We start from the raw sequence: 27,791 nt of genomic DNA, 5'->3' as shown, positions 1-27,791 counted from the left end.
GATATCCTGTGTGACTGTAATTCTTTTTCTAAAGACTTTTATCATCCAACACTATTAGTTTCTGGGTTAATCGATGTGCCCCATAATCATGCTTGCTTTAAGGTTCTACCACGTTTTGTCATGTATTTTAAGGGGTTATATACAGTTCTGATAGATGAAAAAATCGATTTTTTACTACATATTCTTTAAGTATATATTGTTGAGAATACTCTCACAAAAATTCATAACGATCGGAGCATTAGAACCGAATTTTTTTTATAGCGCACTACCTGCACCCGCGATTATCTCAGAATCTTGATTTTTCGAAATTACCTTTGCGGTGGACTCGATTACTAAAAAAATAATAATCCGATCAACACCAAATTTTGACCACTTATTAATTATGATATTAGCTAGTCCGTGAACGAGGGATTAAAACTCCTTTTTTAAGGGGTTATATTCCTTTTTTATTTTAAAAATACAATATACTAACTAAATTTTTTTGAATTTTGGATTTCACATGAACCGTTTTTGGGATATCATGTCCACCGCAAGACACCATCGAAAAAAGATGATCCGGGAATTCGGTTATGACATTTTTATGTAATATTTTTTTTTATGAACAAATTTAATTACTTAATTAAATTTATTTATTTATTTACATTCTGTTAGCTTAAAGTTAAAACTAAAGCTACAGGGGGGGGGCGTTGCAGCCATAGCTACTAAGGCTTTCGGCTGGCTCATTTATTTTATTTTTTGTTTTTCGTAGTTACATTTTTTGTTATTTACTTAATCCTAATGTCTGTATTAGTCTATGTGGAATTCAAGTTTTTGCACAATTCTATATAATTCGAAAATTAGTTTTCTTATTTCTATTGTGTTGTTGGACGCTTAATTATTAGATAAGATTGATTGTCTTTGTTTTTTTAAGAAAATTTAGGATTCTCAGGATGTTGCTGGTTGTAGGATTTGCAATGGCAGAATGGAGGTTACCATTTGGGAAGGGGTTTCGGGCAGGATTAAATGCTACGCATTCATTAAGTATGTGGTTCAAAGTCATTGCAACTTGGTTGCAAAACTGGCAGGTGTTAGATGTCGATTGCAGCATTCTATACTGATGGGTGAGTCTTGTATGCCCTAGACGTAATCTAATGAATTTAGTTTGATCTCGTCTTGGTAGACTGGTGATTTCCTTGTTTTTGGAGTAATCATTGATGTTAGTATAATTTATGTTAATAGTTTGGTACCAGCTTGATGTGTTTTGTAATAGGTTTAGTGAATTGTTAGATAGCATCGATTTTATGTATTTGTTTATATCGGTCTGGTTGAGATTTTTTGTCGTGACCAAAGGTGCTGTAGTTGCGTATTTAGCGGCGTTATCAGCAAATTCATTTCCTATGATTCCCACGTGGCTTGGAATCCACAAGATTTTTATTTTTGGATAGAGCTTTGTAATTGATTCTCTAATTAATGTGGGGTAATGTGAGTTGTTGTCAATGTTTTTTATTGAATTTAAGGCAGACAGTGAGTCGGAGCAGATGCAGATTTTTCCTTTTATTGTGCGGCTTATCTCGATGGCTTCTAATATAGCGATTATTTCTGCAGTAAAGACTGAGGAGTAGGTCGGAAGTATGGCCATTTTAAGGACTGTGGTTTCGGTGGTTATGGCGTATGCAGGTATATGGTTGTAAAGGGATCCGTCAGTATAAATAAATGTGAAGTTGTTCATTTTTGATTTTATGTCTGAAAATTCTTTTATGAATACTGACAGATTTGTTTGGTCTTTTCTGTATTTGCTTAAGGCTATGTCTATTGATTCAGGACTTAGATTCCATGGCGGATTTGACTTTGGCGTGGGTTTTATTGGGTTGACCGGGAGGCCAAGGTTGCTACAGGAGATGATACTCTTTTGTATGGCTGAGTTTCTGTATTTTGTTATTTTGTTTTTTAGGATTTTGTCAAGGATTGGTTTCAGCGGAGTGTCTGTTGATTGAATTATAGTTTTTGATAATTTGGCTTGAAGGTGCTGTATTCTAGTTTCAAGAGGGGTAATATTGGATTCGACGTAGATATTATAAATAGGTGTTGAGCGGAAGGCTCCTAACGCGGTTCGAAGGGCGTTGTTGAGTATAGATATGATCGGTTTTATTTGTGTTTTTGGTGCTAGTCCGTATAGTGGCAGGCCGAAATCTATTTTTGATAAGGATAAGCTTTTCACGATTTGGACTAGGGTTGTTGGTTGACAATTGTACTTATCGTTTGCTAGGAATTTTATTATATTTGACGATTTAGTTAGAGATTTAGTTAAATTATTGATGTGTGGTTTCCAACTATATTTTGAGTCGAAGGATACTCCTAATATTTTTAGTTCTTTTACTGATTCAATAACATGTGTTTGTGTGGATACTTGGCAAGTGCAGCATTGTTTTCTGCAAATATGCATATGTTTGCATTTTGTGATAGACAATGAAGCTCCTGATGTATTACACCAGTTATTAATGTCTTCAAAGAGGCGGTTCAAGTCGATTTGCAAGTTCTTTTCTTTTTTGAGATCTATTATTATGTTATAGTCATCAGCATATGCAATGAAGTTTAAATTTTTATGCCTGCAAATGGTGTCTGATAAGCTATTGAATGCTATAAGGAATAATATTACCGACAATGGGGAGCCCTGGGGTATCCCGTTGTGGAGTGGCTGGATTAGCGATTGACTGTGGTTTACTCTGACTCTGATTTTACGGCTTGTCATGAATTGTGTTACATATTTTGTTAACTTGGGTCCGCAACCCCATTGGTTCAGTTGGCTTTTTATGGTGTGAAGTCCTACCTTCTCGAAAGCTTTTTCGAAGTCAAGTGCTATGACCGAGGCGTGTTTTTTTTCTGAAAGGGTCCTGCTGATGATAGCGTCTACATATAGTAGACAGTCTGTCACAGACTTCCCTCTTTTAAATCCAACTTGACGGCTGTTGAGAAGTTTGTTAGAGGTAACAAACCACCACAGTCGTTTGGAAATTATTTTATCAAGCGTTTTTGCAATGCATGGGTTAAGGGAGATTGGTCTGTATGATTCTATTGTCGTTTTGTCTTTGTCTGCTTTGTGAATTGGGACTACGGTGCTAATTTTAAAAGCCTGAGGGATAAAAGAACTTAAGATTGAGTTGAAAAAGTTTATTAATCTTTTTTTAACTGGTTTTCCGATGTGCTTTATCATTATATAGTTTATTTTATCGTTTCCTGGGGTGTTCCCCTTTAGACTGTTCAAAGCAGCATTAAATTCAAGGTCCGTAATGTCTTGTTCCATAAAGTCGGCTGTTTTGTTGGGTAGATAGTTGGTGTCTGATCTGTATGTGTTATTTTTGGCGTCTCTAAATGACTGGGGGAAGTTTTGGTCCTCTGAATTAGATGACCAGTGTTTGGAAAAGGCTGTAGCTATGTCTTTTGAATTTGTGACCGTTGAGTTTTTATTGCTATTTTGGATACAATGAATGTGTGTTGATTTGTGAATTCCGCAGAATTGCCTGATGTTATTCCAGACTAATTCCGCTTTGGATTGGCTTGAAATGGTGGAGGTCAGTGCGTGCAAACTTTCTTTCTTACTGAGGCGAATTTCTCTTCTGAACTGGGCGTTGGCTTTTTTATATTGTATTAAGTTTTCTTGATTCATTTCCCTATTAAACAATCTCCATGCTCGGTTTTTTTTAGTTTTCAAGATATTTAATTTTTTGTTCCACCATGGGACATTGTATTGAGTTTTTGGAGGATGGGATTGGGGGATGCTATTGTAAGCGCTATTTAGTATTATTTTGTTTATGTTGCTGTGTTCTTTGTTTGTGTTTGTTGAAACAGGGATCTGGCTATGGAGACAATTTGTAAGATTTTCAAATTTTTCCCAATTTGCTTTTTTGGTTAGAAATTTGCTTGTGTAATTAAATATCTTTTTTTCTTTGTTAAATATGTTGATTGTTATAGGGAAATGGTCGCTACCCTGGGGTGAGTCCATTATTTTAAACTCACAGTGAATTTTAAGGCTTGGAGAGCATAAGGCAAGATCGATGTGGGTGTAAGAGTTGTGGGTGGAGAAATGGGTAGGCTGGCCATTGTTTAGAATTATATAATTGTTTTTTAAAATGTATTCACCGAGAATCCTACCCCTGCGATTGCTCTTGGGGGAGCCCCACAGAGTATTCCAACCGTTAAAATCACCAGTGATCAGCGAAGGTGTTGATGACTGTGGAATAGTGTTTTCTAAATCTGAAGTGGTGAATTTTTGAGAAGGTGGAATATAAGTGGATAGGATGTTAACTTTTTGCTTGGAGTAGATTTCTAAAGCTATGGCATCAAAATTTTGTCCTACCGGAATTGGTTTATGTTGGACATCTTTGTGGATCAATAAGGCGACTCCACCTTTTGCTATAATTGACGTTGTGTTGTACATTTTGAAATTGACAGGGATGGGGAATTGTTGGGAGAGGGTTATGTGTGTTTCCTGAAGGGAGATAACTTTGGGATTGTGTAGTTTGATTAGGATTAGCAGTTCATTATAATTGTTTGTGTAGCCATTAATGTTCCATTGTAATAACTTAAGTGTCATATTTACGTCTAGATTTATTTATATTTAATCTGTAGTCTTTAGTATTTAGTTAATTCTGCAATATTTTAAGCTTTGACCTTGTTATAATTGTGCTGTTTGTTTTTTCTTTATTGATAAGATTTCTTTTAGTTCTGTTGCTTATATTTTTAGGGAGAATATTTACTTTACTGTTTGTACTATCCTTTCTGTTATTTTCAATACTCGAGTCCGTTAGCATTGCTTCATCTTCCTTGTCGTATCCTATAATGGGTCTGCCAGTGTCTTCTGATGATGGTGGGTGGTGAGAGGTTGATGTTGCTGTCGGGGGCGTGTTCTGTGTCAATCTTTGTTGCTGGGAGGTGTTGTGCTGCATTGAGCTTGCAACCGATGCGTATAGAGACCCATCATGATGGTGTCTCTTCCTGTAGATTGACCAGGCCGTTCTGTTGTCCACTTTTTGGAGGGTTTTGATGGCTTGCACTTCCTTATGGGAAAGAAATACTGGGCAAATTCTGTCTCTGGGATGGTGTTTATTATCCGGCATCTTTTTTTCAGTGCAGTTGATGCAGCAAGGTCCACGTTCGCATTTTTCTCCAATTGTCATGTCGATATGGGAAGGTTGGCTGCACATAAAGCAGGTCTCTGTGTTCTTACAGAATTTTTGGAGGTGACCTAGCCGTAGGCAGTTGTTGCAACGGATTGGGGATGGTATATAAGGCCGAACTTGGACCCTTTCATATCCTATGTAAATGTGATCGGGGAGGTCTAGCTTGTCAAATGTTAGAGTTATAAGTCCAGTTTCTGTCGGCTCTACTGTGAAGGTCTTCATAATTTTTCTTACGGCTGACACTTTTTGGCTTTTTAGGTTTTCAAGGATCTCTTCTTCATCAATTCCTCGCAGATCATTTGAGTATATTATACCCTTTGAGTAGTTCAGGGTTCTGTGTTCTGAAACTGCTACGGGTATGTCCAATATGGTTGTTAGTTTTAGGAGTTTTTCGGCTTGTCTATTGTCTTTCGTTTGTAGGAGAAGGTTTCCGTCACGTAGTTTCCTACAACTGACGACTACGCCTCCGCATGTTATATCTATAACTTTTTTTATGTTGAAAGGTGAGACTCCTTTAAAGGTTGAATCATCGGTTCTTGATATGATTAGGAATTTGCTAGTTGGAGAAGGTTTTTCCTTCCATATGTCTGGTGGATCGCGCATTGTTCGTTTTAAGCTTCTAGTGTAAGCAAGAAGATTGTCACTGCTGGTGCACTAACTGATAACAAATCTAATTATAGAACTGTATGTAAGTTAGAATATTTGCCACTTGAGTTTGCCTTGCTTAGAAGTTTGATTTGGAAGAGACGACTTAATTAAATTACTTACCCAGAAACAAATATTTTCTATGGTGTCAAAAAAAAATCGATAAAATTCCATTTTTTTGCGCGGTACAACTGTATATAACCCCTTAACTTTTGTATTTTATGTATTTTAACTTTTTAAATATGCCAAAGATTTTGAGTCGGATAGAAATCAGGAATACTGCCTGGCCAGTCTAATGTTGATATTCCATTTTACTGCAAATAATTTATTATATAAACTTAAAAAAAATACAACAAATTTGAAACTTTTATTATCGTATAAATATTATTATTATTAATAATTAGGTTATAATTAAAATTATAAGGTAATTTATGACTCAAGCAGAGGTCGGCACGGCCCTATCTCGGGGGCATAGGAAATTTCTCTGCCCGAGCTCTGCGACACACACACAGTATAAATGTGTGAAACGTCATGCTCACAGCCTACTTTCTGCTATTCGTTACTAACACTAATGCGGTAAAATCATATCAATGTATTGGGGTGCCGACCACTGGACTAAAGCCATAGCAGCAAGGCCTTCGACTTACTTATAGTGATAGGAATAATGTGCTTATGTAGATATTAGATTTGTTTTTTGCAGGGACCGTAATCATTATAAGTAATATTTTAAAAATTACTTTGTAATGATTACTTATCGATTTTTAATTTTTTAAATCAAGACTAATAATTATTTTTGATCACAAATACTCATTAAGCTTGAACAAAAAAAAATAAAACTCAAAAATAATGATTATTCGTGATTTTTATTTTTTTTTATCAAAAATAAAACTCAAAAATGATGATTATTCGTGATTTTTATTTTTTTTTTATCAAAAATAAAACTCACCAAGCAATAACTTTATAAGGGTTAAGGGTCCTTATAAGGGTCCCTTTATAAGGACATAGGACAATATTGTCAATATCCTTAAATGTTCAAAAGTTAATGCAAATTAACTTTATTTTTGGGTTATTGTAAAGAGTGTTACGGATATATTTAGCCTAGATGCATTGGGTGTTGGGGTTGGAGAAATTTTTCAAAGAAAAAAGTGAGTCAGAGCAGATGGCTATTTTTTTTTTGAACAGTTTTTGTGTTGGGTTATGGCTTGCAAAATCGCTATTAACTCAGCTGAGTAGGCTGATGTATAGTGTGGTAGAATACTGCTATTGTACATTTGTTAATTGAGGTGATGCTGAAGCTGGTTGTGTTCTCTGTTTTAGAAGCGTCTGTATAAATAAATTCGAAGTCCTTTAGGGTATTTTTAATTTCAGAGAATAGCTTTTGATATATTACTGGGCTGGCGTTGTGCTTATTGTAAGTAGTGAGAGTAAGATTTATTGAATTTTCATTTAGTTGCCCATTAGGGGCGGTCTTACTGTTAATGAATTTTGGTGGAGTAGAGAGTAGAAACTATGATCTGTAGAGAAACGCACTATTCTTCCTAAGGAAGATTGAAGTTTGTGTTTAAAGAATAATTTGGATCTTTTTATTTGTTTAACCAGAGTCAAGATAGGAGAGTCATTGCTATTTAATAAAGACTTAAGTTGACATGAGGTTAATTTTCAAGTCAAAATTTCGAAAACTCTTGAAGATATAGCCGATTTATGATGGAAGCCTCAGGCGACGGCGAGAGCCGTCTCAAAACTTTAAACGCGTTTTTCTCGAAACAGTGTTTTTACAACTGGCGCATGAGGTTACTCAAAAACTATTAATCCAATCGTTTCCAAATTTTAACACGTTATTCTATACATATATAGCTCTCGTATGAACTAGGATAAATCAAATCGGTGAAGATCTTTTTTACTTTTCAACTCGATTTGTGGCTGAAAAAAATGGAAATTTAAAAAAAAAAATTTCAAAGGTCCGCCATTTTGTTAATTTTTGAGCGAAGTTAATAATCCTAGTTCATACGAGAGCCAAACATGTAATTTTTCTAATCCCGTTGGAATTTTTGGATTCCGATGTTCCAGTGAGCGGAAATCACATGCGCCGCCGAAAAGAAGGGCTTTTCTTTGATCACAAAAAACAACAACAAAAACAAAACAAAAAAAAATTCTGTGAAATGATTTTCTTCCTTTTTGTGTCTTAATATATGTAAGCACAGTTACAACCCTAAAAAATAATTTATGTCCATTTGCCAGCCCATTGAAAATCGTCAAAATTTAAAATCGAGAATGGGGGGGGTCCCCTTAAGAGATGTTTTGTATCCGGAAGTATCAATGATCTTGTTAATAGTGTTCCCTTTTTTGTTGCAATTGTTCGATCCCCATTTAGAATGCCAGGCATTGAAATCACCTAAGATAAGGTTGTTAGTATTGGTGGGCAGTTCATTCAACAAGTTGTTAAAATTAAAGTTTACTTGAGGTGGTATATATGCTGAGGTGTATATGCTTGTGAATGATTGTCGACTAGTTATTTTGGTAGAAACAAATCCTCGTCTTTCACTGCGAGGATGCCCAGATCCCGGTGGATGTTTTCGTTGCGAACATACCAAGGTGCCCCTGTGATAGTTCCCAAGATTTTTGATTGTGCGCGCTGTATGATGTCTATGTTGCTGCTGCTCGCGTTCCCCCACAGCTGGGAGCCATACGTCCAGATTGCCTTTAGGACTGAATTGTACAGTAGTAACTTGTAGTCCAGGCACAGTGGCGATCGTGGGCTTATGATGGAGGCTGCTGGCTTTCAGTTTTAGGTGATTCTTTTTGCATTCGATGTGCTTACGCCAGGTAAGTCGTCTATCAAAGTGAACGCCAAGGTACGTTACTTCGTTAGCTTGAGGGATCTGCATACCTTTTAGTAAAAGCGGAGGGCATGTTTGTCTATTAAGAGTAAACGTTATATGTTTGCACTTTTGTTCGTTTATTTTAATGCGCCAGTTGGTCATCCACTACTATAAGATGATAAGCCAGTTGGCTTGTTACTTGCGTTGGGCATCTGGAGCGGGCATCTTGACGTTGTTAGATGTGCGTTCGTAGGAATAACCGCTGTATACAAAACATATAGACACGGGCCGAGTGCGCTTCCTTGTGGAACTTCAGCTACGATGATGAAGTCTAAATAATGATTATTCGTGATTTTTATTTTTTTTTTATCAAAAATAAAACTCACCAAGCAATAACTTTATAAGGGTTAAGGGTCCTTATAAGGGTCCCTTTATAAGGACATAGGACAATATTGTCAATATCCTTAAATGTTCAAAAGTTAATGCAAATTAACTTTATTTTTGGGTTATTGTAAAGAGTGTTACGGATATATTTAGCCTAGATGCATTGGGTGTTGGGGTTGGAGAAATTTTTCAAAGAAAAAAGTGAGTCAGAGCAGATGGCTATTTTTTTTTTGAACAGTTTTTGTGTTGGGTTATGGCTTGCAAAATCGCTATTAACTCAGCTGAGTAGGCTGATGTATAGTGTGGTAGAATACTGCTATTGTACATTTGTTAATTGAGGTGATGCTGAAGCTGGTTGTGTTCTCTGTTTTAGAAGCGTCTGTATAAATAAATTCGAAGTCCTTTAGGGTATTTTTAATTTCAGAGAATAGCTTTTGATATATTACTGGGCTGGCGTTGTGCTTATTGTAAGTAGTGAGAGTAAGATTTATTGAATTTTCATTTAGTTGCCCATTAGGGGCGGTCTTACTGTTAATGAATTTTGGTGGAGTAGAGAGTAGAAACTATGATCTGTAGAGAAACGCACTATTCTTCCTAAGGAAGATTGAAGTTTGTGTTTAAAGAATAATTTGGATCTTTTTATTTGTTTAACCAGAGTCAAGATAGGAGAGTCATTGCTATTTAATAAAGACTTAAGTTGACATGAGGTTATAAGGTCACGTCTAATCTCCAGTGGATAGATACGAGATTCGTGTAATAAGTTGTAAAATGGCGTTGAGGAAAACGACCCTAAGCTGGCTCATATAGCTGCGATGATGACTGTCTTGATTTTGTTGAGATTTGATTTTGTAGAGTATCCGTAAATAAAAATACCATAGTCTATTTTAGAGATGATGAGCGCTTTGACTGCATTTAATAAAGTTTGTGGGCTCCAATTTAGTTTGTTGCTAGAGAGACTTTTTATTATATTAAGTCTATTCTGTATTGGAGTTATAAGGGATTTTATGTGATAGTTCCAGTTGTATTTTTGTAGTTAATTAAGTTTTCACTTGTAATATTTTTTTTAAACTTGTTTAATAGTTTTTGTTATGATTTACGAAGAAGAGCTAGCTTAGGGTTCCACCTAAGGGTTGTGTTCAGAATGAGTAACCAACCAAAGATTGGGGAGTAGATTCATTGGCGCTTGTAAAATTATTTTTTTTAAGTTTGCTGCTTCTTGGTTTATATTTGTACAAGTATGAAGCTTTGAATTTAATGTTGCTGTTAGTTTCTCGAACTTGTCCCAGTTGGCATATTGTTGTAGGAATTTTCGTTTTGGGTGCGACTCCGTGTTTTGGTTGGTGGTTGTTTGAAAAAAAGAAGTGGTAATGGGTAAGTGATCACTGCCATGGAGGTCTTGGTCAATTTTCCAGTTTGCATATGGAGCAAGGTTAGGAGAGCAGAGTGAAATGTCAATATGGGTAAAGGTGTTGTGAGTGCTGAAGTGAGTGGCAGAGTCATCGTTAAGAGTTCTTTGTGGAAGTCTAGAGATAGTTTTATGGGTTTTTCTCTGTAAAGATTTAGTGATCATATGATCTAACAAGAGTAGAGCTTCAGATACCGATTTACCTTTAATGAACCCAAACTGATTTTCATTCAATAGTTTGTTGCTAGTTAAAAGCCACTAAAGCCTATAATGGGAACGAATTAAGAGATGTTTTGTATCCGGAAGTATCAATGATCTTGTTAATAGTGTTCCCTTTTTTGTTGCAATTGTTCGATCCCCATTTAGAATGCCAGGCATTGAAATCACCTAAGATAAGGTTGTTAGTATTGGTGGGCAGTTCATTCAACAAGTTGTTAAAATTAAAGTTTACTTGAGGTGGTATATATGCTGAGGTGTATATGCTTGTGAATGATTGTCGACTAGTTATTTTGGTAGAAACAAATCCTCGTCTTTCACTGCGAGGATGCCCAGATCCCGGTGGATGTTTTCGTTGCGAACATACCAAGGTGCCCCTGTGATAGTTCCCAAGATTTTTGATTGTGCGCGCTGTATGATGTCTATGTTGCTGCTGCTCGCGTTCCCCCACAGCTGGGAGCCATACGTCCAGATTGCCTTTAGGACTGAATTGTACAGTAGTAACTTGTAGTCCAGGCACAGTGGCGATCGTGGGCTTATGATGGAGGCTGCTGGCTTTCAGTTTTAGGTGATTCTTTTTGCATTCGATGTGCTTACGCCAGGTAAGTCGTCTATCAAAGTGAACGCCAAGGTACGTTACTTCGTTAGCTTGAGGGATCTGCATACCTTTTAGTAAAAGCGGAGGGCATGTTTGTCTATTAAGAGTAAACGTTATATGTTTGCACTTTTGTTCGTTTATTTTAATGCGCCAGTTGGTCATCCACTACTATAAGATGATAAGCCAGTTGGCTTGTTACTTGCGTTGGGCATCTGGAGCGGGCATCTTGACGTTGTTAGATGTGCGTTCGTAGGAATAACCGCTGTATACAAAACATATAGACACGGGCCGAGTGCGCTTCCTTGTGGAACTTTAGCTACGATGATGAAGTCGCCCGAAGGTGCATCTCACTGAGAATACCGTATTGTAGAGGTATGATTCCAGTAGCTTGTGGGTGTATGTTGGCAAATACGTTTTAATTTTGTGCATGAGTACGATGAGCCAAACTCGGTCGAAAGCTTGAGATACGTCGAGGAAAATAGCGCTGCAGTATTCTCGCTGTTCGAAGGCTGAGCGTATTTCGGATGTTAATCTGTTCACTTGTTCGATGGTTCCATGGTTTCTTCGAAAGCCAAATTGGTGTGCCGCGATAATATTGCAAGCTTCCAGATGTGGTATTATGCGAGTTAACAAGTATTTTTCAAACAATTTAGACAAACAAGATAGAAGGCTTATTGGTCTGTATAATGATGGATTTCTTCCACTTTTTTGGGAAATAGCCGAGATTAATGATTCCATTAAATAGTTTGCAGCCGACCTCTATAGCGCATTTTGGAAGTTCGATCAGCATCTTTGGGGTCAATAGGTAACCACCGGGAGCCTTTTTTGGTTTTAGCCCTCTTATGACTTTTTCGATTTCGTTCGGCCGGAATGAAGGTGCGGCTGGCTGAGGGGAGGACTCTGGCTGAATTTCTGGCAGGAGGAATGAATTTGAGGCTGGGTTTGGCTGGAAGACACTTTGGAGATGTGTGGCGAATGTTTCAGCTCGGTCTTCGTCGCTGCGAGCCCAGTATCCCGAAGAGTTTCTTATCGGGGTGGTCGTTTCAATTGGGGCGCTAAGATTTGGGTGGGCCCTCCACAGGGGGTACATTGTGCATGTTGGCGAAAGATTCTGGATGTACCTTAGCTGTGCATTTTCTTCCTGTTGGTGAAGAGCCTGGTCGATTGATCGGGTTGCTTCCTTAAGGCATTGTTTTGAAGCTGGTGATCTGCTGTTTTGCCAATCACGACGCGTGCGCCTCTTTTCTCGCACGAGCTGTTCGATTTGCTGATTAGATTTGAAGTATTTGTTTCGGTCTACATCTTTCCTATGAGGAGTAGAGATTTTAGCTGCCGCAACGAGTACTTCTTCCAGGGCGCTCGTAGTGTAGTCGATGTCCGATTCCATGTTAAATTCCGGGTCGAGTTCTATGTGGGCACTCTCGTTCTTTTTGTATTTTAGCCAGTTCGTTTTTGGCGTCGTCAGGCTGAAGGGGTGTTCGGTTATTGCTGGGCTTTGAAGAAGCGTTAGAAGCACAGGCGAGTGGTCAGATGATAAGTCCGAGACTGCTTTGGCACTTTGCGATTGCGAGGTACGTTTTTTGTCACTGCCAAATCAATAAGGTCTGGGAGCTTTCGTGAGTCTGTTGGCCAGTATGTGGCACTTTAAGTGGAAACGTACACAAGTTCATTTTTCACATTTATAATTCCATTGTACAATTGTCTTCCTTTGGGAGTCACTAGACGTGATCCCCAGTGTGTATGTTTGGCGTTGTAGTCTCCGGCGGCTATAAATCGATCCCCAAGTGAATTGTAGAAGTCCATAAATTGTCCTTCCGAGATTGAGAAACGAGGAGGGCAGTAAACGGCAGCGATTGAAAGGATTCCGTTGCTTGACTGAATTTGTATCGAAGTGGCCTGCAAGAAGTTTGTTGCAAACCTTTTGTGAAAGTGCTGTTTAATGCGTTCTTTGATTAGAACTCCAGTTCCGCCGTTGGCTTTCCCATCTGGATGATCTGTGCGGTAGATTGTGTAGCCTCTTATATGAAAGTTGTATTTGTTTGTAAGATGCGTTCCCACCAGTAGCATAACGTCAATATGGTTTTCGGTCAAGAATTGTGACAATTCTAGTTTATGCCGTGAGACACCATTGGCGTTCCACATTGATATTCGTAGCGCCTGCATAGATTATTAAGACTGTTTTGCTACGAGCAGCTGTATCACCATGTTCTGGTTTTGAGCAAGAGTTGGCATGGTCGTTTTCATGAATGACATAAGCTCCATCATACTTTGTTGGAGGGTAAGCATCATAGTTTCCGTTTTGCTGTGTAGCTGTTCTGGAGCCTGTTGAGCGCTTTGAGAGTTAGGCTGAATTGGAATTTCCCTTCCAGATCGTAGAGCATCGGCATAGGAGAAGCCGTTGGTGGTGTTTAGTGGACCGAATGAGGATCTCGCAGCTTTGGCGAAGAAGACGTCTGGCGTAGTTTTTGACGCAATGTACGCATTCTGTGGATTTTGGTTGCGCGTTGCGGTCGCTTGACGCATGCGACTCTTTAACTCCTTATACACCATACATCCTCTATAGTTTGCCGTATGGCTGCCTCCGCAGTTTCCACATTTCATCACGGTACTGTCCTTGTTTGTAGTGCAGCAAGCGGACTTGTGGGCGTCCCCGCAGACTACACAGACAGCCCGAAGTGTGCAGTAAGACCTTGTGTGTCCGTACTCTTGACAGTTAGTGCATTGCACTGGGCCGTTGCGTTTATGTGGCTCTTCAACAGTGATTTTCCGATGCAAAAGATATTGCAGGTTGTAGATTGGGTGGACTTCGTTCTTCTTCAGCGACCTGCTTTCTGGCTCGAGCTCGACCTTAAAGAGGGGTTGTGGCTTTTTATCTTTATTTAGAATGTTAATAACATTCTTGGCGGCGAAGCCGTTTTCTTTAAAGGCGGTTTTTATTTCCGCGGCGGTAACATCAGGTTCTATTCCCTTTACTACCACTTGTAGGCCCTTACTGATTTTCAGCTGGTACGTGTAATAGTTTTTCTGTACAGTGTCCAGATATTTGGACACGATTCGGAAGTGCTCTTCAGTCTTGGTTTGCACCTTTGTTTCATGGATGTTCCCTTTGATAAGCGGAACAACATGAAAGTTGTCACCGTTCCCGAACAACGACGCAATTTTGTTGACCAGGGCACTCGAGCTTTTTTCCCTAATATAGATTGGAGGGGGCTTGGGTTTCTTTGCGGTGTCTTGGGCTGGTTGGTTTTCCTCAACCTCCGCCAGTAGGGCAAATCTGTTAGTAGTGGAACTGTCTGGTTCTTTGTCGATATTCAGGACACGGTTAATTTTTGTTTTATTGCCTGCTGGATTACTCTGCGGGCTAAGCTTGCGCTTAATTTGGATTTAGCGATCCATTCCAGTCTGTGTGGCCGTAGCCGCTTTGGCACTTTCCGAAGTTGTTGTTTTTGTACTCTCTGTAGTCGTTGACGTCTCGGTACTTTGAGTTGCAGAGGTTTTCGCTGTTGTTGCAGAAATTGTAGCGCTGCTAGTTGTTGGTGCGAAATTTGTTTCCGATATTGGAGGGCGGTTTTTAAACTGCGAACTCCCATGACGCGGGAGTCGGAGTGAGCAGGGCGGTTGAACATGACCGCGCCCTTTGGGTTTCAGCGGTCCACTTCGGTATCGCGGGTTGGAAAGTAAAAGTAGAAGCCGTTTCTTTGGTTCACTGAACTTCTACGCTTTTGATCGTTGCTCAATAAGCTCATTGCGTGGCTCTTATTTTTTTTATACCCTTGCAGAGGGTATTATAATTTTGTCCAAAAGTGTGCAACGCAGTGAAGGAGACATCTCCGACCCTATAAAGTATATATATTCTTGATCAGGATCACCTCCTGAGTTGATATGAGCATGTCCGTCTGTCCGTCTGTCTGTCCGTTTCTACGCGAACTAGTCTCTCAGTTTTGAAGCTATCGTCTTGAAACTTTGCACACACCCTTCTTTCCTTTGCACGCAGTATATAAGTCGGAACGGCCCGGATCGGCCAACTATATCCTATAGCTGCCATATAACTGATTGATCGGAAATGGTATAACTTTGGTGTTTTTAGAGTTAGAGAGTTCAAATTTGACACGAGAGCTATTTTTGGCAAATTATCACGACATGCCAAATTTCATAAGGATCGGCCGACTATATCTTATAGCTGCCACATAACTGAACGATGGGAAATGACCTTACTTTCGTGTTTTTAAAGATAGAAAGCTGAAATTTAATACAGATTCTATTTTTGGTCAGTTGATCCAACGTACCAAATTTCATAAGGATCGGCCGACTATATCCTATAGCTGCCATATAACTGAACGATCGGAAATTACCCAACTTTTGTGTTTTTGAAGATAGAAGTTTGCGACTGTTTTTAGATTTTGTATTTTAGTAAATTGGTTTTATTATAATGTAATCATAAGGATCGACCAACTATATCCGATGTTTGCGATATATATCCGGTTTTAACTGCAAGGGTATATAAACTTCGGCTCCGCCCGAAGTTAGCTTTCCTTTCTTGTTTGAACAATGCACTAGTTTTGGTTTAGCACATCACAACTGTTATAAAAAGCATGTCTGTCGCTTTTAGTAAATTGTAGTTCAGCGTCTTTTCGCTTATATTGGGTTACCCCAGTTTTTTGATTAGCTGTATTATGGTGCAGTTTTCCCGGAGCTCGGACAAAGCATGTCCGCTCAGTTCGGTAGTTCGTATTATACATGCGTCTATTATATTTAGATTTAACGATTAGTCTTTATTTAATTGAGCAATATTTTTAAACTTAGATCTTGTTACAATAGTGTTGTTAGATTTTTCTTTGTTAATTAGATTTCTTTTGGTTCTTTTGCTTATGTTTCTAAGGAGAACATTTAATTTACTATTGTCCTATCCTTACTGATATTTTCGTCGCTTGAGTCTATTACCATATTTTCATCATCCTTGTCGTCATATTCTATAATGGGTCTGCCGGTGTCTTTTACTACCGGTGGGAGGATGGAGGTTGATGCTGATGTCGAAGAGGTATTCTGTGATAATTGATGTGGGTTTGGTATGTTGTTTTGCGTTGAGCTTGCTACCGATGCATAAAGGGATCTGTCATGCTGGTTTCTCTTCCTGTAGATGGACCAGGCCCATTTGGTGTTGGATGTTGGTGTTTGCTTTTTGGAGGGTTTGTACTTCATTATGGGTAAGAAAAAAAGCAGTTTCTGTCTCTGGGATGGTGTTTATTGTCCGGCATATTTTTTTCGGTGCAGTTAATGCAGCATGTACCACGCTCGCATATAAAGCAGGTCTCTGTATTTTTGCAGAATTTTTGGAGGTGACCTAGCAGTTGTTACATCGGATTGGGGCTGGTATATAAGGGCGAACTTGAACTCTTTCATATCCTATATATATGTCGGCGCATTGAAACTGCGTGGTTGCGAATGTATGTGTACACATTTTCGGGTATTTCACCAGAGTGATAATATGGCATCAGCCTCGTGCGGTGTGAGTGTGTGGTTGCCAGGTAACCGTTGGCAGGCGACCGTTGCTAGGATGTTGTCGCTTTTAAAAAGTATCGTTGTAGCGAGGCGACAGCGTGTGTCGCTGTCGCCGATCGAGGTTCAGTAGTATCCACAGTAGGTAAAGAATTAGACGCAGGCAGTTGCGTACCAGAACTTGAAGTGTGTACAAGGCTGAAACTCGTTGCGCCACAATGGAAGACAACAACAACAACAACGATCATGATTCAACATATATGTAATCCGGTAGGTCTAATTTTTCAAATGTTAGGGTTATTAGTCCAGTTTCGGTTGGCTCTCCTATAAGGGTCTTCATCATTTTCCTAACTGCGGTCACTTTTTGGCTTTTTAGGTTTTCGAGGATCTCTTCTATTTCAATACCTCGCAGATCGTTGGAGTATATTATACCCTTTGAGTAGTTTAGCGTTCGGTGTTCTGAGGCTGATACGGGTATGTGGAGTATTAATGTCTTTTGTTTGTAGGAGAAGATTTCCGTTACGTAACTTCTTACAGCTGACAACTACACCCCCGCATGTTATATCAATGACTTTTTTATTATTAAAGGGGGAGACTCCTGCAAAGGATGTCTCATCGGTTCTTGATATTATAAGGAATTTACTGGTTGATAAAGGAATTTACTATATCTTATAGCTGCCATATAACTGATTGATCGGAAATGGTATAACTTTGGTGTTTTTAGAGTTAGAGAGTTCAAATTTAACGTGAAAGCTATTTGGCAAAACATTACGACATGCCCAATTTCATAAGGATCGGCCGACTATATCCTTTCCCAACTTTCGTGTTTTTGAAGATAGAAAGCTGGAACTGAGTACAGATTCTATTTTTGATCAGTTAATCCGACCTACCAAGTTTCATCCAACAATTCATGCTACCAACAATCGCCCGACTATATCTTATAGCTGCCATATAACTGAATGATCGGAAATGGTTTCTGGTAGAAATACCAACTTTAATATTTTTTTGTTTTTGTTTTACCGTTCTTTCATAATTTGGAAATGGCTTGTGCATCAATGAGAGAATCAGCTAGCATCTCCTGTATTCATCACAAAGCTTAGAGGCCCAGACGACCGAGGGGCGCTCGAGAAACGATTTGTTAGTGCATATTGAGCTATTTGAAATTTGTTAAGCTAAGAGGAGTTAGTAAGGAAATTTAAAATTCTATATTTTAAATTAGAGGGACAGGAAAGAGATGTAATAGAGTAGAGATCATTGTAGTTCGAACATAATACCCTAAAAGGGTCATGCAGTGCATATGTCGAACTACAACGGCTAAGGAACAGAGGACTAAAGTTTCGAGTCCTTCTATTAGGAATGTTGAAATTTAAGCGTGTTAGTAAATGCTGGCTATCTACATCCCCGTTAATAAGGTTATACAGAAAAACTACACCGAGCATTGTCCTACGATTTGTTAGCTAGGTAAGTTTATAAGTAAAAGTCTGCTACTGTAGGATGGAAGCTGAAGATTTGCATCCCAGTATAGACCTCTAAGTGCAAATATTAAAAAGTTGTTTTGTACGGATTCTATGCGGTCCTTATGTACTCCATATTGGGGACTCCAGACACATGAACCGTACTCTAGTGTAGGACGGACCAAGGAAATAAATAATGTTTTGGTTATATCGGGGTCATTAAATTCTTTTGACCACCTTTTGATAAAACCAAGGACTCCTTTAGCCTTATTAACCATTAAGGAAATATGGTCGGCCAATTTAAGTTTGATGTCTAATAGGATGCCGAGATCATTAACCTGGGTTAATTTTTCTAAGGCAATCCCATTAATGGAATACGTAGCTTGCAGAGGGCAAGAACGATAAAAAGACATATGCTTGCATTTTGATCCGTTATGTATTAGATCATTAGCTAAACACCATTCTTGAAAGTTATCAAGGTCAGACTGAAGACTGCATTGGGCAGAGATGGATTTGTACTGAAGACAAAGCTTTACATCATCTGCATACATAAGAACTAGAGAGTTCGAATAAGTAAGGGCTTATTCGAATAAGTCATTAATAAAAAGAGTACACAGTAACGGGTCCATGACCGGGACCGGGACCATGCTGACAGGGAGAGATAATCGAAGAGCATATGTGTTGCAAGGTAGGGGTAATTAATTTTTCAAATAACTTTGGAATTGCCGACAACTTAGAGATGCCTCTGTAATTGGCAGCCTCAGACTTTTTCCCTTTTTTATGTAGGGGAATAATGAATGATTCCTTCCACTTAAGGGGAAAAATCGAGGTTTCCAAAGATAAGTTGAAAAGTCTTTGAAGAGGTTTGCACAGAGCCCTGGTACAGTATTTTAGCACACAGCCTGGTACTCCATCGGGGCCTGGTGAATAAATGGGTTTGACCCTTAAAAGACCAGATAATAAGTTGTTCTCAGAGAAAAACGGACAGAAAATAAGATTTGCTGCTTGAATGTTATATGCGTAAGGCTGATCAGTCAATTTAGGAGGAGAATAAGTTGTTTGAAAAAATTCTGCGAATAGATCAATAGATCAATGGCCTGATCAGAGGTCGCAGAGGAATTTTCAAACGTAAGCAGGAGTAGTTATTTTTGAAGATAGAAATTTGGGACTTTTTTTTAGATTTTATATTATAATAAATTGGGTTATATTATCATATTCTTATAAGGATCGGCCAACTATATCCAATGTTTGCGATATATATCCGGTTTTAACTGCAAGGGTATATCAACTTCGGCTCCGCCCGAAGTTAGCTTTTCTTTCTTGTTATAAATGACTTGCCCCCTGCTTTAACGCACGCTCTAGTTCTTATGTATGCAAATTATGTAAAGCTTTGTCTTCAGTACAAATCCATCTCTGCCCAATGCTCTGTTCAGTCTGGCCTTGAAAACTTTCAAAAATGGTGTTTAGCTAATGATTTAATACTTAATGGATAAAAATGCAAACTTATGTCTTATTATCGTTCTTGCCCTCTCTAGGCTACGTATTTTCTCTATGATATTTCCTTAGAAAAAATTAACTCAGGTTAATGATCTTGGTATCGTATCAGACTCAAAACCCAAAATCTCCGACCATATTTCCACAACAGTTAGTAAGGCTAAAGGTGTCCTTCGTTTTAATAAAAGATAGTCTAAAGAATTAAACTAAATAACTGCTTCTAAATGACAGTCGACCATTTTTTTTTCTTGTGCTCTTATTGCGAGAACAACAAAGTTCGTACTCTCTTGTTTCGCTCTGAGCAAGATACTTTTGCTGTCTTCATTTTTTTTTTTTGTCTGTTGCGCGCTTTTCATTGAGCTCTTTTTATTTCGGTCGTTCGAGAACGAGAAACGCTCGCACAAAGAGAGTCAGCAAATGACCGATTGACCGAAAAACAAATAAAATAAAACCATTTGTTTAATAGAACAATTTAATTTTATTTTCAAATATTTTTGTTAACAAGATTCATTTAGATTCCATTTAAGGGGGGACATACATGAGTAGAGTTTTGAAAAAATCGAAATTTTTTTTTTCGTTTAAAAAATTCTTTGGGGTCTTAAAATAAAAGTGTCTAAGTGTCGATGTTTTTCATTCTGCGGCGATGTCTCACAGGTATATCCCACAGTACTTAAAAAATTTACCGCGTTTTTCTCGAAACCGTTTATTTTTTTAGACGGCAGGAAAGATAACTCGAACAACTCTTAACCTATCGATCTGAGATTTTGACAGTATATTCAAAATACCTTTTTCTATCGACACATGCAATTTTTTTTGTTTTGTATGTATTGTATTACTTTTTAATAACAATTTTGTGACGTTTTTTTTTTCGTAAAAATGGTAACTTTTTCACTCACCATTTTGAAAAAAATCAATATATCGCAAAAATCTTACGTGTGTCGATAGCTGTTGATGTATAGAAACTAACCTAACTTGATTTTTGTTCTACATCAAAAATTAAAGACGTTAGCTCTCCGTCCATGAATCCCCTTTTAAAAATTAGGGCCTATGAATAAATATTGTACTTTAAATATTATAATAAAGCCTCATTTACAAATTTTCGATTGAATTTTTCATTTGACCAAAAAAAATTCCACAAAATCCGCTTTTTTCGCCTGTTACTCAGATGTCTCCCTTTAAATTTGTGGAATGATTACCGGACAATTTAATACATTACAAATTGATTTATTCTCGTCCAAATGGAATTTAAAAAATTGGTGCATATTTTTATTCATTTCTCTTCCAATTTTACAACAATTATTTCGCAACTTAACACACTCAATTCACGATCGCAATTAAACGTTTAACGATTAGCTTGCCTATGCATATGTACTACTATATATATGTATATATGTGCTGGCAAGTCAGCACTCTAGCTCTTGCTTTAACGGTCGAGACTGGGTCACACCACACAGACGATCCATATGCTAGACAGGCACAACGAGACCATTATATATGGTGCAAACAGCCCTCTTGCTAAGGCCCCAATTATTTCGTAAAATACGGCGCAACTGGCCAACCACACCAAAGACAATAGGTCATAGGTCACACCTACTTTACAAAAGGAGAGAAAGAAAAAGTAAAGCTTTGCGGAGATTACAGGGTGAAATCTTGGTAGCTCGCTAAAGATGAAGCGATAAATGGAAAATATAAATAACGCCTGTACACATTTCATACAACGAAAATGGACTCAAAAATTTCTTGCGACAGGCCCCAGAGAACATCTCACTTTGTTGCTGTCCGCTCCCCTAAAAATCATCCATCGGTTTGCAGGAACCAGTATTTAAACAACTTAAGCACAGCTACAGCTTCATTTCATGTGATTTTGTTTCTGCTTCTGAAAAAAAACAGAAGTCGCAGTGAAAGCAAAAGCAGCAAACTATCGCCGGCGAAGAGCGAATCAGCAGCAGACGGCGTGTAAAAACTTTTGATATTGCTTTTCTGCTGCTAAGCAACGAAAGTCGAAAAGAGGGTGGAGAGTTAGGGCCTGCGGCGGGTGAAGCAATGCTAAACCCTTATCGTGCTGTTCAGGACAACATGAGACAGGCTAAAAACAGTTTTAAAGAGTTGATCACTGGTTTTCTCTAAATCAATGATTAACTCTGCGAGCTCTGCTAGTGACTCACCAAAGCGTAAAGAAACCTCTTTTATTGATCCACATCCTCAGAGCTACGCTAAGGGCTGGAACGCCATACAAATTTCTTAGTATAAAAGAGCAATTGTCCGATATATCCTCCGAGGCACAACTTCAAGTAACACCAATTGATACCTCCTTCGTTCGAACCGCCCAAATACTGGCATCTTTTATGTCCGATTGCGGCGCTGCATGACTTTAATATCCCAGAACTAAAGTGGTTTAATGTCAATATCTTACCATCATTATCACTTATCACGCACCATGACATGTCCCTAGATCGAATTAACTATTTTAGAAATTCGTTAGGTCGGATTTTAGACTTATGTTTCGTATCTGATCCTGATGATACCTTTTTTTTCCAAAGCTTTGCCCCTTTCAACCCCAGAGGACGGACCCCACGTTTCAATCAAAACCAATTCTTGTATTTTCTGTGTCCGATCGTGACTACCTGGTAGCAAAGATTATGCAATACATAAATGGGACACAAGGGCACAAAATGGGAAACTTTTTTCGTCGAGCTTGTTGGTGAGGGGGGAACGCACCTTTGTAAAGCTTTTATGCATGTACTGCTCGCACGAAGGCGTAAGTATTAAAGTAAACGCGAAAATGCATAGCAAAAACAGAGCTGAAGGGCAAAGATAGTAGAAGATATTTCTGATCTGTACTCTTTACTCTCACACTGGTTCGATGTAAGCGTTTCAAACTTTTATCGTTCCAAAGATGTTACGTTCTAAAAACAGAATTCTCTTTTTCCCTCACTCATCTGCCAGCATATAATAATTTCTGATGCGATGGATTTGGCTTTTTCTTTTTGTTTTTAGCTCGTTCTAGATTTATTTAGAACAGAGGTCGGCACGGCCCTATCTCGGGGGCATAGGAAATTTCTCTGCCCGAGCTCTGCCACACACACACAGTATAAATGTGTGAAACGTCATTCTACTTTCTGCTATTCGTTACTAACACTAATGCGGTAAAATCATATCAATGTATTGGGGTGCCGACCTCTGATTTAGAATAAAAGTTGTGTCAAAATACTTATATCAAACTTCGTATGTTATTTGGTTTTTGTAAAACAAAAATATTTTTGTAACTAAAATATCTGAATATCAAAGTCCTCTGCTAAAAGAGGGCTCCTAAGCATAATACACTTTTCCATGCATATTCTTAAAAAATTTCAAGTTTCGTTTTCTTTTTATTAAAGATAATGTGTCCATGTAATCTTTTTTCAGGTTTTTCTGTGAACATGGCCTGTAATTATTTAAAATTATCTACAGACGATACAAAAGGTGTTTTTCAATATGAAGTACACTTCTTTCCAAATATTGACACCCTTCATTTGAGAATGAAATACTTAAACGAACATAACGATAAATTGGGCGGCACAAAAACCTTTGATGGTCATACTTTATATCTACCGATATTATTACAAAATGAAATGACGGTTTTTTTTTCGAAAACGAAAGATTTTGATGTGGAGATAAGAATATTGTTCAAAAAAAAAGAAAATGTTAAGGATTGTGTGCACTTGTATAATATATTGTTTGACCGAATTATGAAAACATTAAAATATGTGCGATTTGACCGGAAGCACTTTGACCCATCACGGCCAAAAATAATTCCATTAGCTAAACTAGAGGTTTGGCCAGGATATGTTACTGCAGTTGATCAGTACGAAGGTGGTCTAATGTTATGCTGCGACGTCTCCCATCGAGTACTATGCCAACAAACTGTTTTGGATATGCTAATTGACATATACCAACAAAACGTAAGCCAGTACCAAGATTGTGTCAAAAAGACCTTGGTTGGAAATATTGTCCTGACAAGATACAACAATCGTACTTACAAAATAAATGATATTTGCTTTGATCAAAATCCAAAGTCCCATTTTGAATCCAAGTGTGGATCGATAAGTTATTTGGAATACTATAAACAATACCATAATATTTCCATTAAAGACGTTAATCAGCCTTTACTTCTTAGCATCAAAAAATCAAGAGAAAACCCCGAGGAAATAATCCAATTTTGCCTTATTCCTGAATTATGTTTTCTTACTGGACTTCGAGAAGATGTTCGCTCTGATAATAAACTTATGCGCGAAATTGCTACCTTTACAAGAGTGTCTCCAAATCATCGTCAGTTGGCTTTGCAGAAATTTTTCGAAAACGTAACAAAAACGCCTGAAGCACGAGATATACTTAAAAGTTGGGGACTTTCCCTTAATACAACATACGATTCTCTAAAAGGGCGACAAATGCCCTTAGAACAAATTTATTTTGCTAAAACGGAATTTTCAGCAGGAAAAAATGCTGAATTTTCCAAGCATGCGGTAAATAACGAAATGTTTAAAATTATTCACTTAAAGAAGTGGATATTAATTTATCTAAGAAATGATTCGAGAGCCGCAAATAACTTACTTGATAATATAAAACTGTGTTCTAAAACACTTGGAATGAATGTATCAAAACCCACTATGGTCTCAATAGATCACGATCGCATTGATTCGTATGTACAATCCTTACGTCGTAACATTACAACAGAAGATCAAATTGTAGTTTGCATTTGTCATAGCATTAGAGATGATCGTTATTCAGCAATAAAAAAAATCTGCTGTTCAGAAATTCCTATACCATCACAGGTAAGAAAACAAAATGCTTTTAACTGTATTCATTTTTATTATAAGTTTAAAAAATTAATAATAAAATAGACGGCTATAGTCGAGTTTCCCGACTATATTATACTTGGTACTTATCTCTTCTACCCACACTGTAACTAACCTGAGCAACACATTTTTTGTTGCATACTTTTGCTCTTGGCAAAAAAAAAAACAACCGAGGCCCCCTACGAATAAGAAGTATATGACTTTTCCGAAAATGGTCCGATTAGGCATTGGAATAGTTTGGCATAACATTTTCAAAAAACTTTTTTGAGGGAAACAAGATTTGGGGCTACAACGAGATTTCTGATTTGGGGGCGGGAGTGGGTGTGTCAAAATTCTGATACAAACTTGATCTGCGCGGATATCATACGATCACAAGATAAAAATCTGTTAGTTCTATCTCTTATAGTACTCAAAATTTACGCGTTCAAAATTGTATCCCGTTTGTATGGGAAAAGGTATATATAAGTAGGTATATCTTCTCAAAAAACCTTCCAAATTGGATTTTAATCTGGATTTTTTTTTTTTTTCTTGTAACAATATAGAAATTTACTAACAATAGAGATAGAGATTCGCATCAAAAGTTTTTCAAAAAAACTTTACTGGCGCTACAGAATTTTGCAATTAGTGGGGTCTGGAGGGGTCGTGTTTCAATTTTGAAACAAACTTGAACTGCAATGTACCTTTGTACTCCATGAGTACCGCGTATAAAAATATTTCCTCTGCAGAGAGATTATAGATGCTTAAAAAGTGTGTTGCCCAGTGAAGGAGACATCTCCCGCCCTATAAAGTTTACATATTTTTGATCAGGATCATCTCCAAAGTCAATATAAGCATATATTTCTCGCCGCCTGACTGTTTCTACGAAGCTGGTCTCTTAGTTTTAAAGCTATCGCATTCAATAATTGCACACATAAAAATACATACAGTATCATATAGTTTCGATAGTTTGTTGTGGTGAAGGAGTGATCGAAAATTAGCTCCGGAAGGCCCTGTCGTTGAAAATAACGACGAAATCGCTGAATTGGACGCGAGAGATCGGCATAGTAGCAGCAGTAGCATCTTTGACCTTATCGACGCATGCAGATCACTGCTGAATCGCAACAAAAGCGACCCGTTTCTCAAGCGGATCTCAAGGTTATTCTCTGATTTTGATGGGATTCCTATGCAGTACGCTCGAATCAAAGCTGTACTGCCAACAACTGGAGAGCTTAACGGCAGCAATCATGTAGAACAGGCCATATTTGATGAACAGAGTCCGAATGGTTTTCCATCAGGACAACGCCAGGCTACACACATCTTTGTTGACGCGCCAAAAGCTCCGTGAGCTTGGAGTGGAGGTTCTCACAATTAAAAAAAAATGTGCGTAGGTTTTTTCACGACTGTTTGTTTTGACAACAGATAAAACTTTTCTTTGTAAATTATTTTTACAAATTTGAGCTCAAAAAAAGATTACCGTACTATTCTTGTTTTCATTTAAAACACATTAGCTTAAATTTTTATATTTTTGTGTTGAGCTTAAATTTATTTTTAGGACAAACTAGACTCTCAGTTTTAAAGCTATCGACTTAAAACTTTGCACACAGTATATAAGTCGGAACGACCGAAATCGGCCGACTATATCCTATAACTTCCATATAACCAATTGATCGAAAATGATGTAACTTTGGTGTTTTTGAAGTAAGAAAGTTCGAATTTTACACGAAAAATTTTTTTGGCAAAATAATACGACATGCCAAATTTTATAAGAATCGGCCGACTATATCCTGCTATATAACTTTAAGATCGGAAATGACCCAACTTTCGTGAATTTGAAAATAAAAAGCTGGAACTTAGTAAAGATCCTATTTTTGGTCAGTTGATCCAACCAACCAAATTTCAGAACGATCGGTTGACTATATTTTAGAGCCATATAACTGAACAATCGGAAATGGTTTTTGGTAGAAATAGCAATTTTGGTATTTTTGTAGATAGAAGCTTGGGCTTTTTTTTAGGTTTTTTTTATTGTAATAACTTGGGTTATATTATCATATTCTCATAAGGATCGGCCAACTATATCCGATGTTTGCGATATATATTCGGTTTTAACTGCAAGGGTTTGTTTTTTATTGTTTCTTTATTTTCTTTATTGTTTTTTATATATTGAAAAACTCAATCTCAGGGCTCAAACTGAAAAACAGAAAACATTCAATGAGAATATGAGAACTATTCTTTCAAGGGGGGGGGGAGGATGTTTTTTCTTGTGTGAGCAGCAGAAATTGTATATTTGAAAATTTTCTCAGAAATTGGGTTGGAATAAGTTTTCTCCATAATAAATATAGATAGGGAAGCGTAGTTTTTCATTTGTTTAGAACTTTTGTTAAAAAAGCTTTCTTTATTCAATGGGCTATTCAAACTTTTGAATTCATGAAAAATGAAATAAAAAACTACGTTTGTTTCGCTCAGTGCTCAATGATCAATGATCTGCTCTTATTTTTTTTCCTGCTACACATACAGGGTAGGCCACGTAGCGGTCACTTTTTGAACTAATAGTTATTTCGAGAACGTCACCACATATGCCAGTCGCATATTGATAGTTGTTCAGTATATCAACTCCGCTTCACGAAATGGAACGCTTCTCGACCGAACAACGCTGGGAAATGGTAAAATTTTACTTCCAAAGTAACGAATTAGATTTGGACGAAAAATCATATTCTCGGTCGAGGCGCATTTCCATCCTGGCGGCTATGTTAATAAGCAAAACTGCCATATCTGGGGAACGGAAAACCCTCATTTCTGCATGCAGATGAAGCAGATATGTAGATCCGCTTATGGTGTGTGCAGAGAATCAAGTGAAGTACAGAGAGGGCGGCCCGACTAGTCATTACTAGACATTTGCGGAGCTAAAACTCTCTAAAGAAAGCTAGTGAATCGAGCGCCCGAGAGAGACTGCTTGCGATCAACTAAGCTACTTTAACATACTTAAGCCTAATAAATAAACACTACACTAAACATTACATTAACATTATTTAAACATCAACATTAAACGCCGTGCTGCTGCCTGATAATACCCTTGCAGTTAAAACCGGATATATATCGCAAGAATCGGATATAGTTGGCCGATCCTTATGAGAATATCATAATATAACCAATTCATTACAAAACCAAATCTAAAAAAAAGTCCCAAATTTCTATCTTCAAGAAAAAGAAAGGTCAGATTAACTGATCAAAAACATAATCTGTACTAAATTCCAGCTTTCTATCTTCAAAAACACGAAAGTTGGGTCATTTCCCATTTTTCAGTTATATGGCA

General features: G+C 37.7%; 1 protein-coding gene across 5 annotated transcripts in view; it reads left to right on the top strand.

The window, feature by feature from the left end:
• The window catches only part of AGO3 (Argonaute 3), a 154,182-nt gene that overhangs the window by 39,690 nt on the left and 86,701 nt on the right, over positions 1 to 27,791 (top strand). For 4 of the 5 annotated variants that reach the window (XR_011442680.1, XM_070279617.1, XM_043209647.2 and 1 more), the window contains one exon: positions 23,073 to 24,478. The exons of the other annotated variant lie outside the window; for it this stretch is intronic. Coding sequence is in view for 3 of the 4 variants with exons in the window: in XM_070279617.1 (XP_070135718.1) it covers positions 23,073 to 24,478 (1,406 nt within the window). In the remaining variant the exon portion in view is untranslated. The remainder of the gene's footprint in view (positions 1 to 23,072; positions 24,479 to 27,791) is intronic. 5 annotated transcript variants of the gene reach the window in all.

Source organism: Drosophila bipectinata, chromosome 3L, assembly GCF_030179905.1.
Source record: "Drosophila bipectinata strain 14024-0381.07 chromosome 3L, DbipHiC1v2, whole genome shotgun sequence".
In the NCBI taxonomy this organism is placed as follows: Eukaryota; Metazoa; Arthropoda; class Insecta; order Diptera; family Drosophilidae; genus Drosophila; species Drosophila bipectinata.
This window is presented reverse-complemented; position numbering and strand designations above follow the sequence as displayed.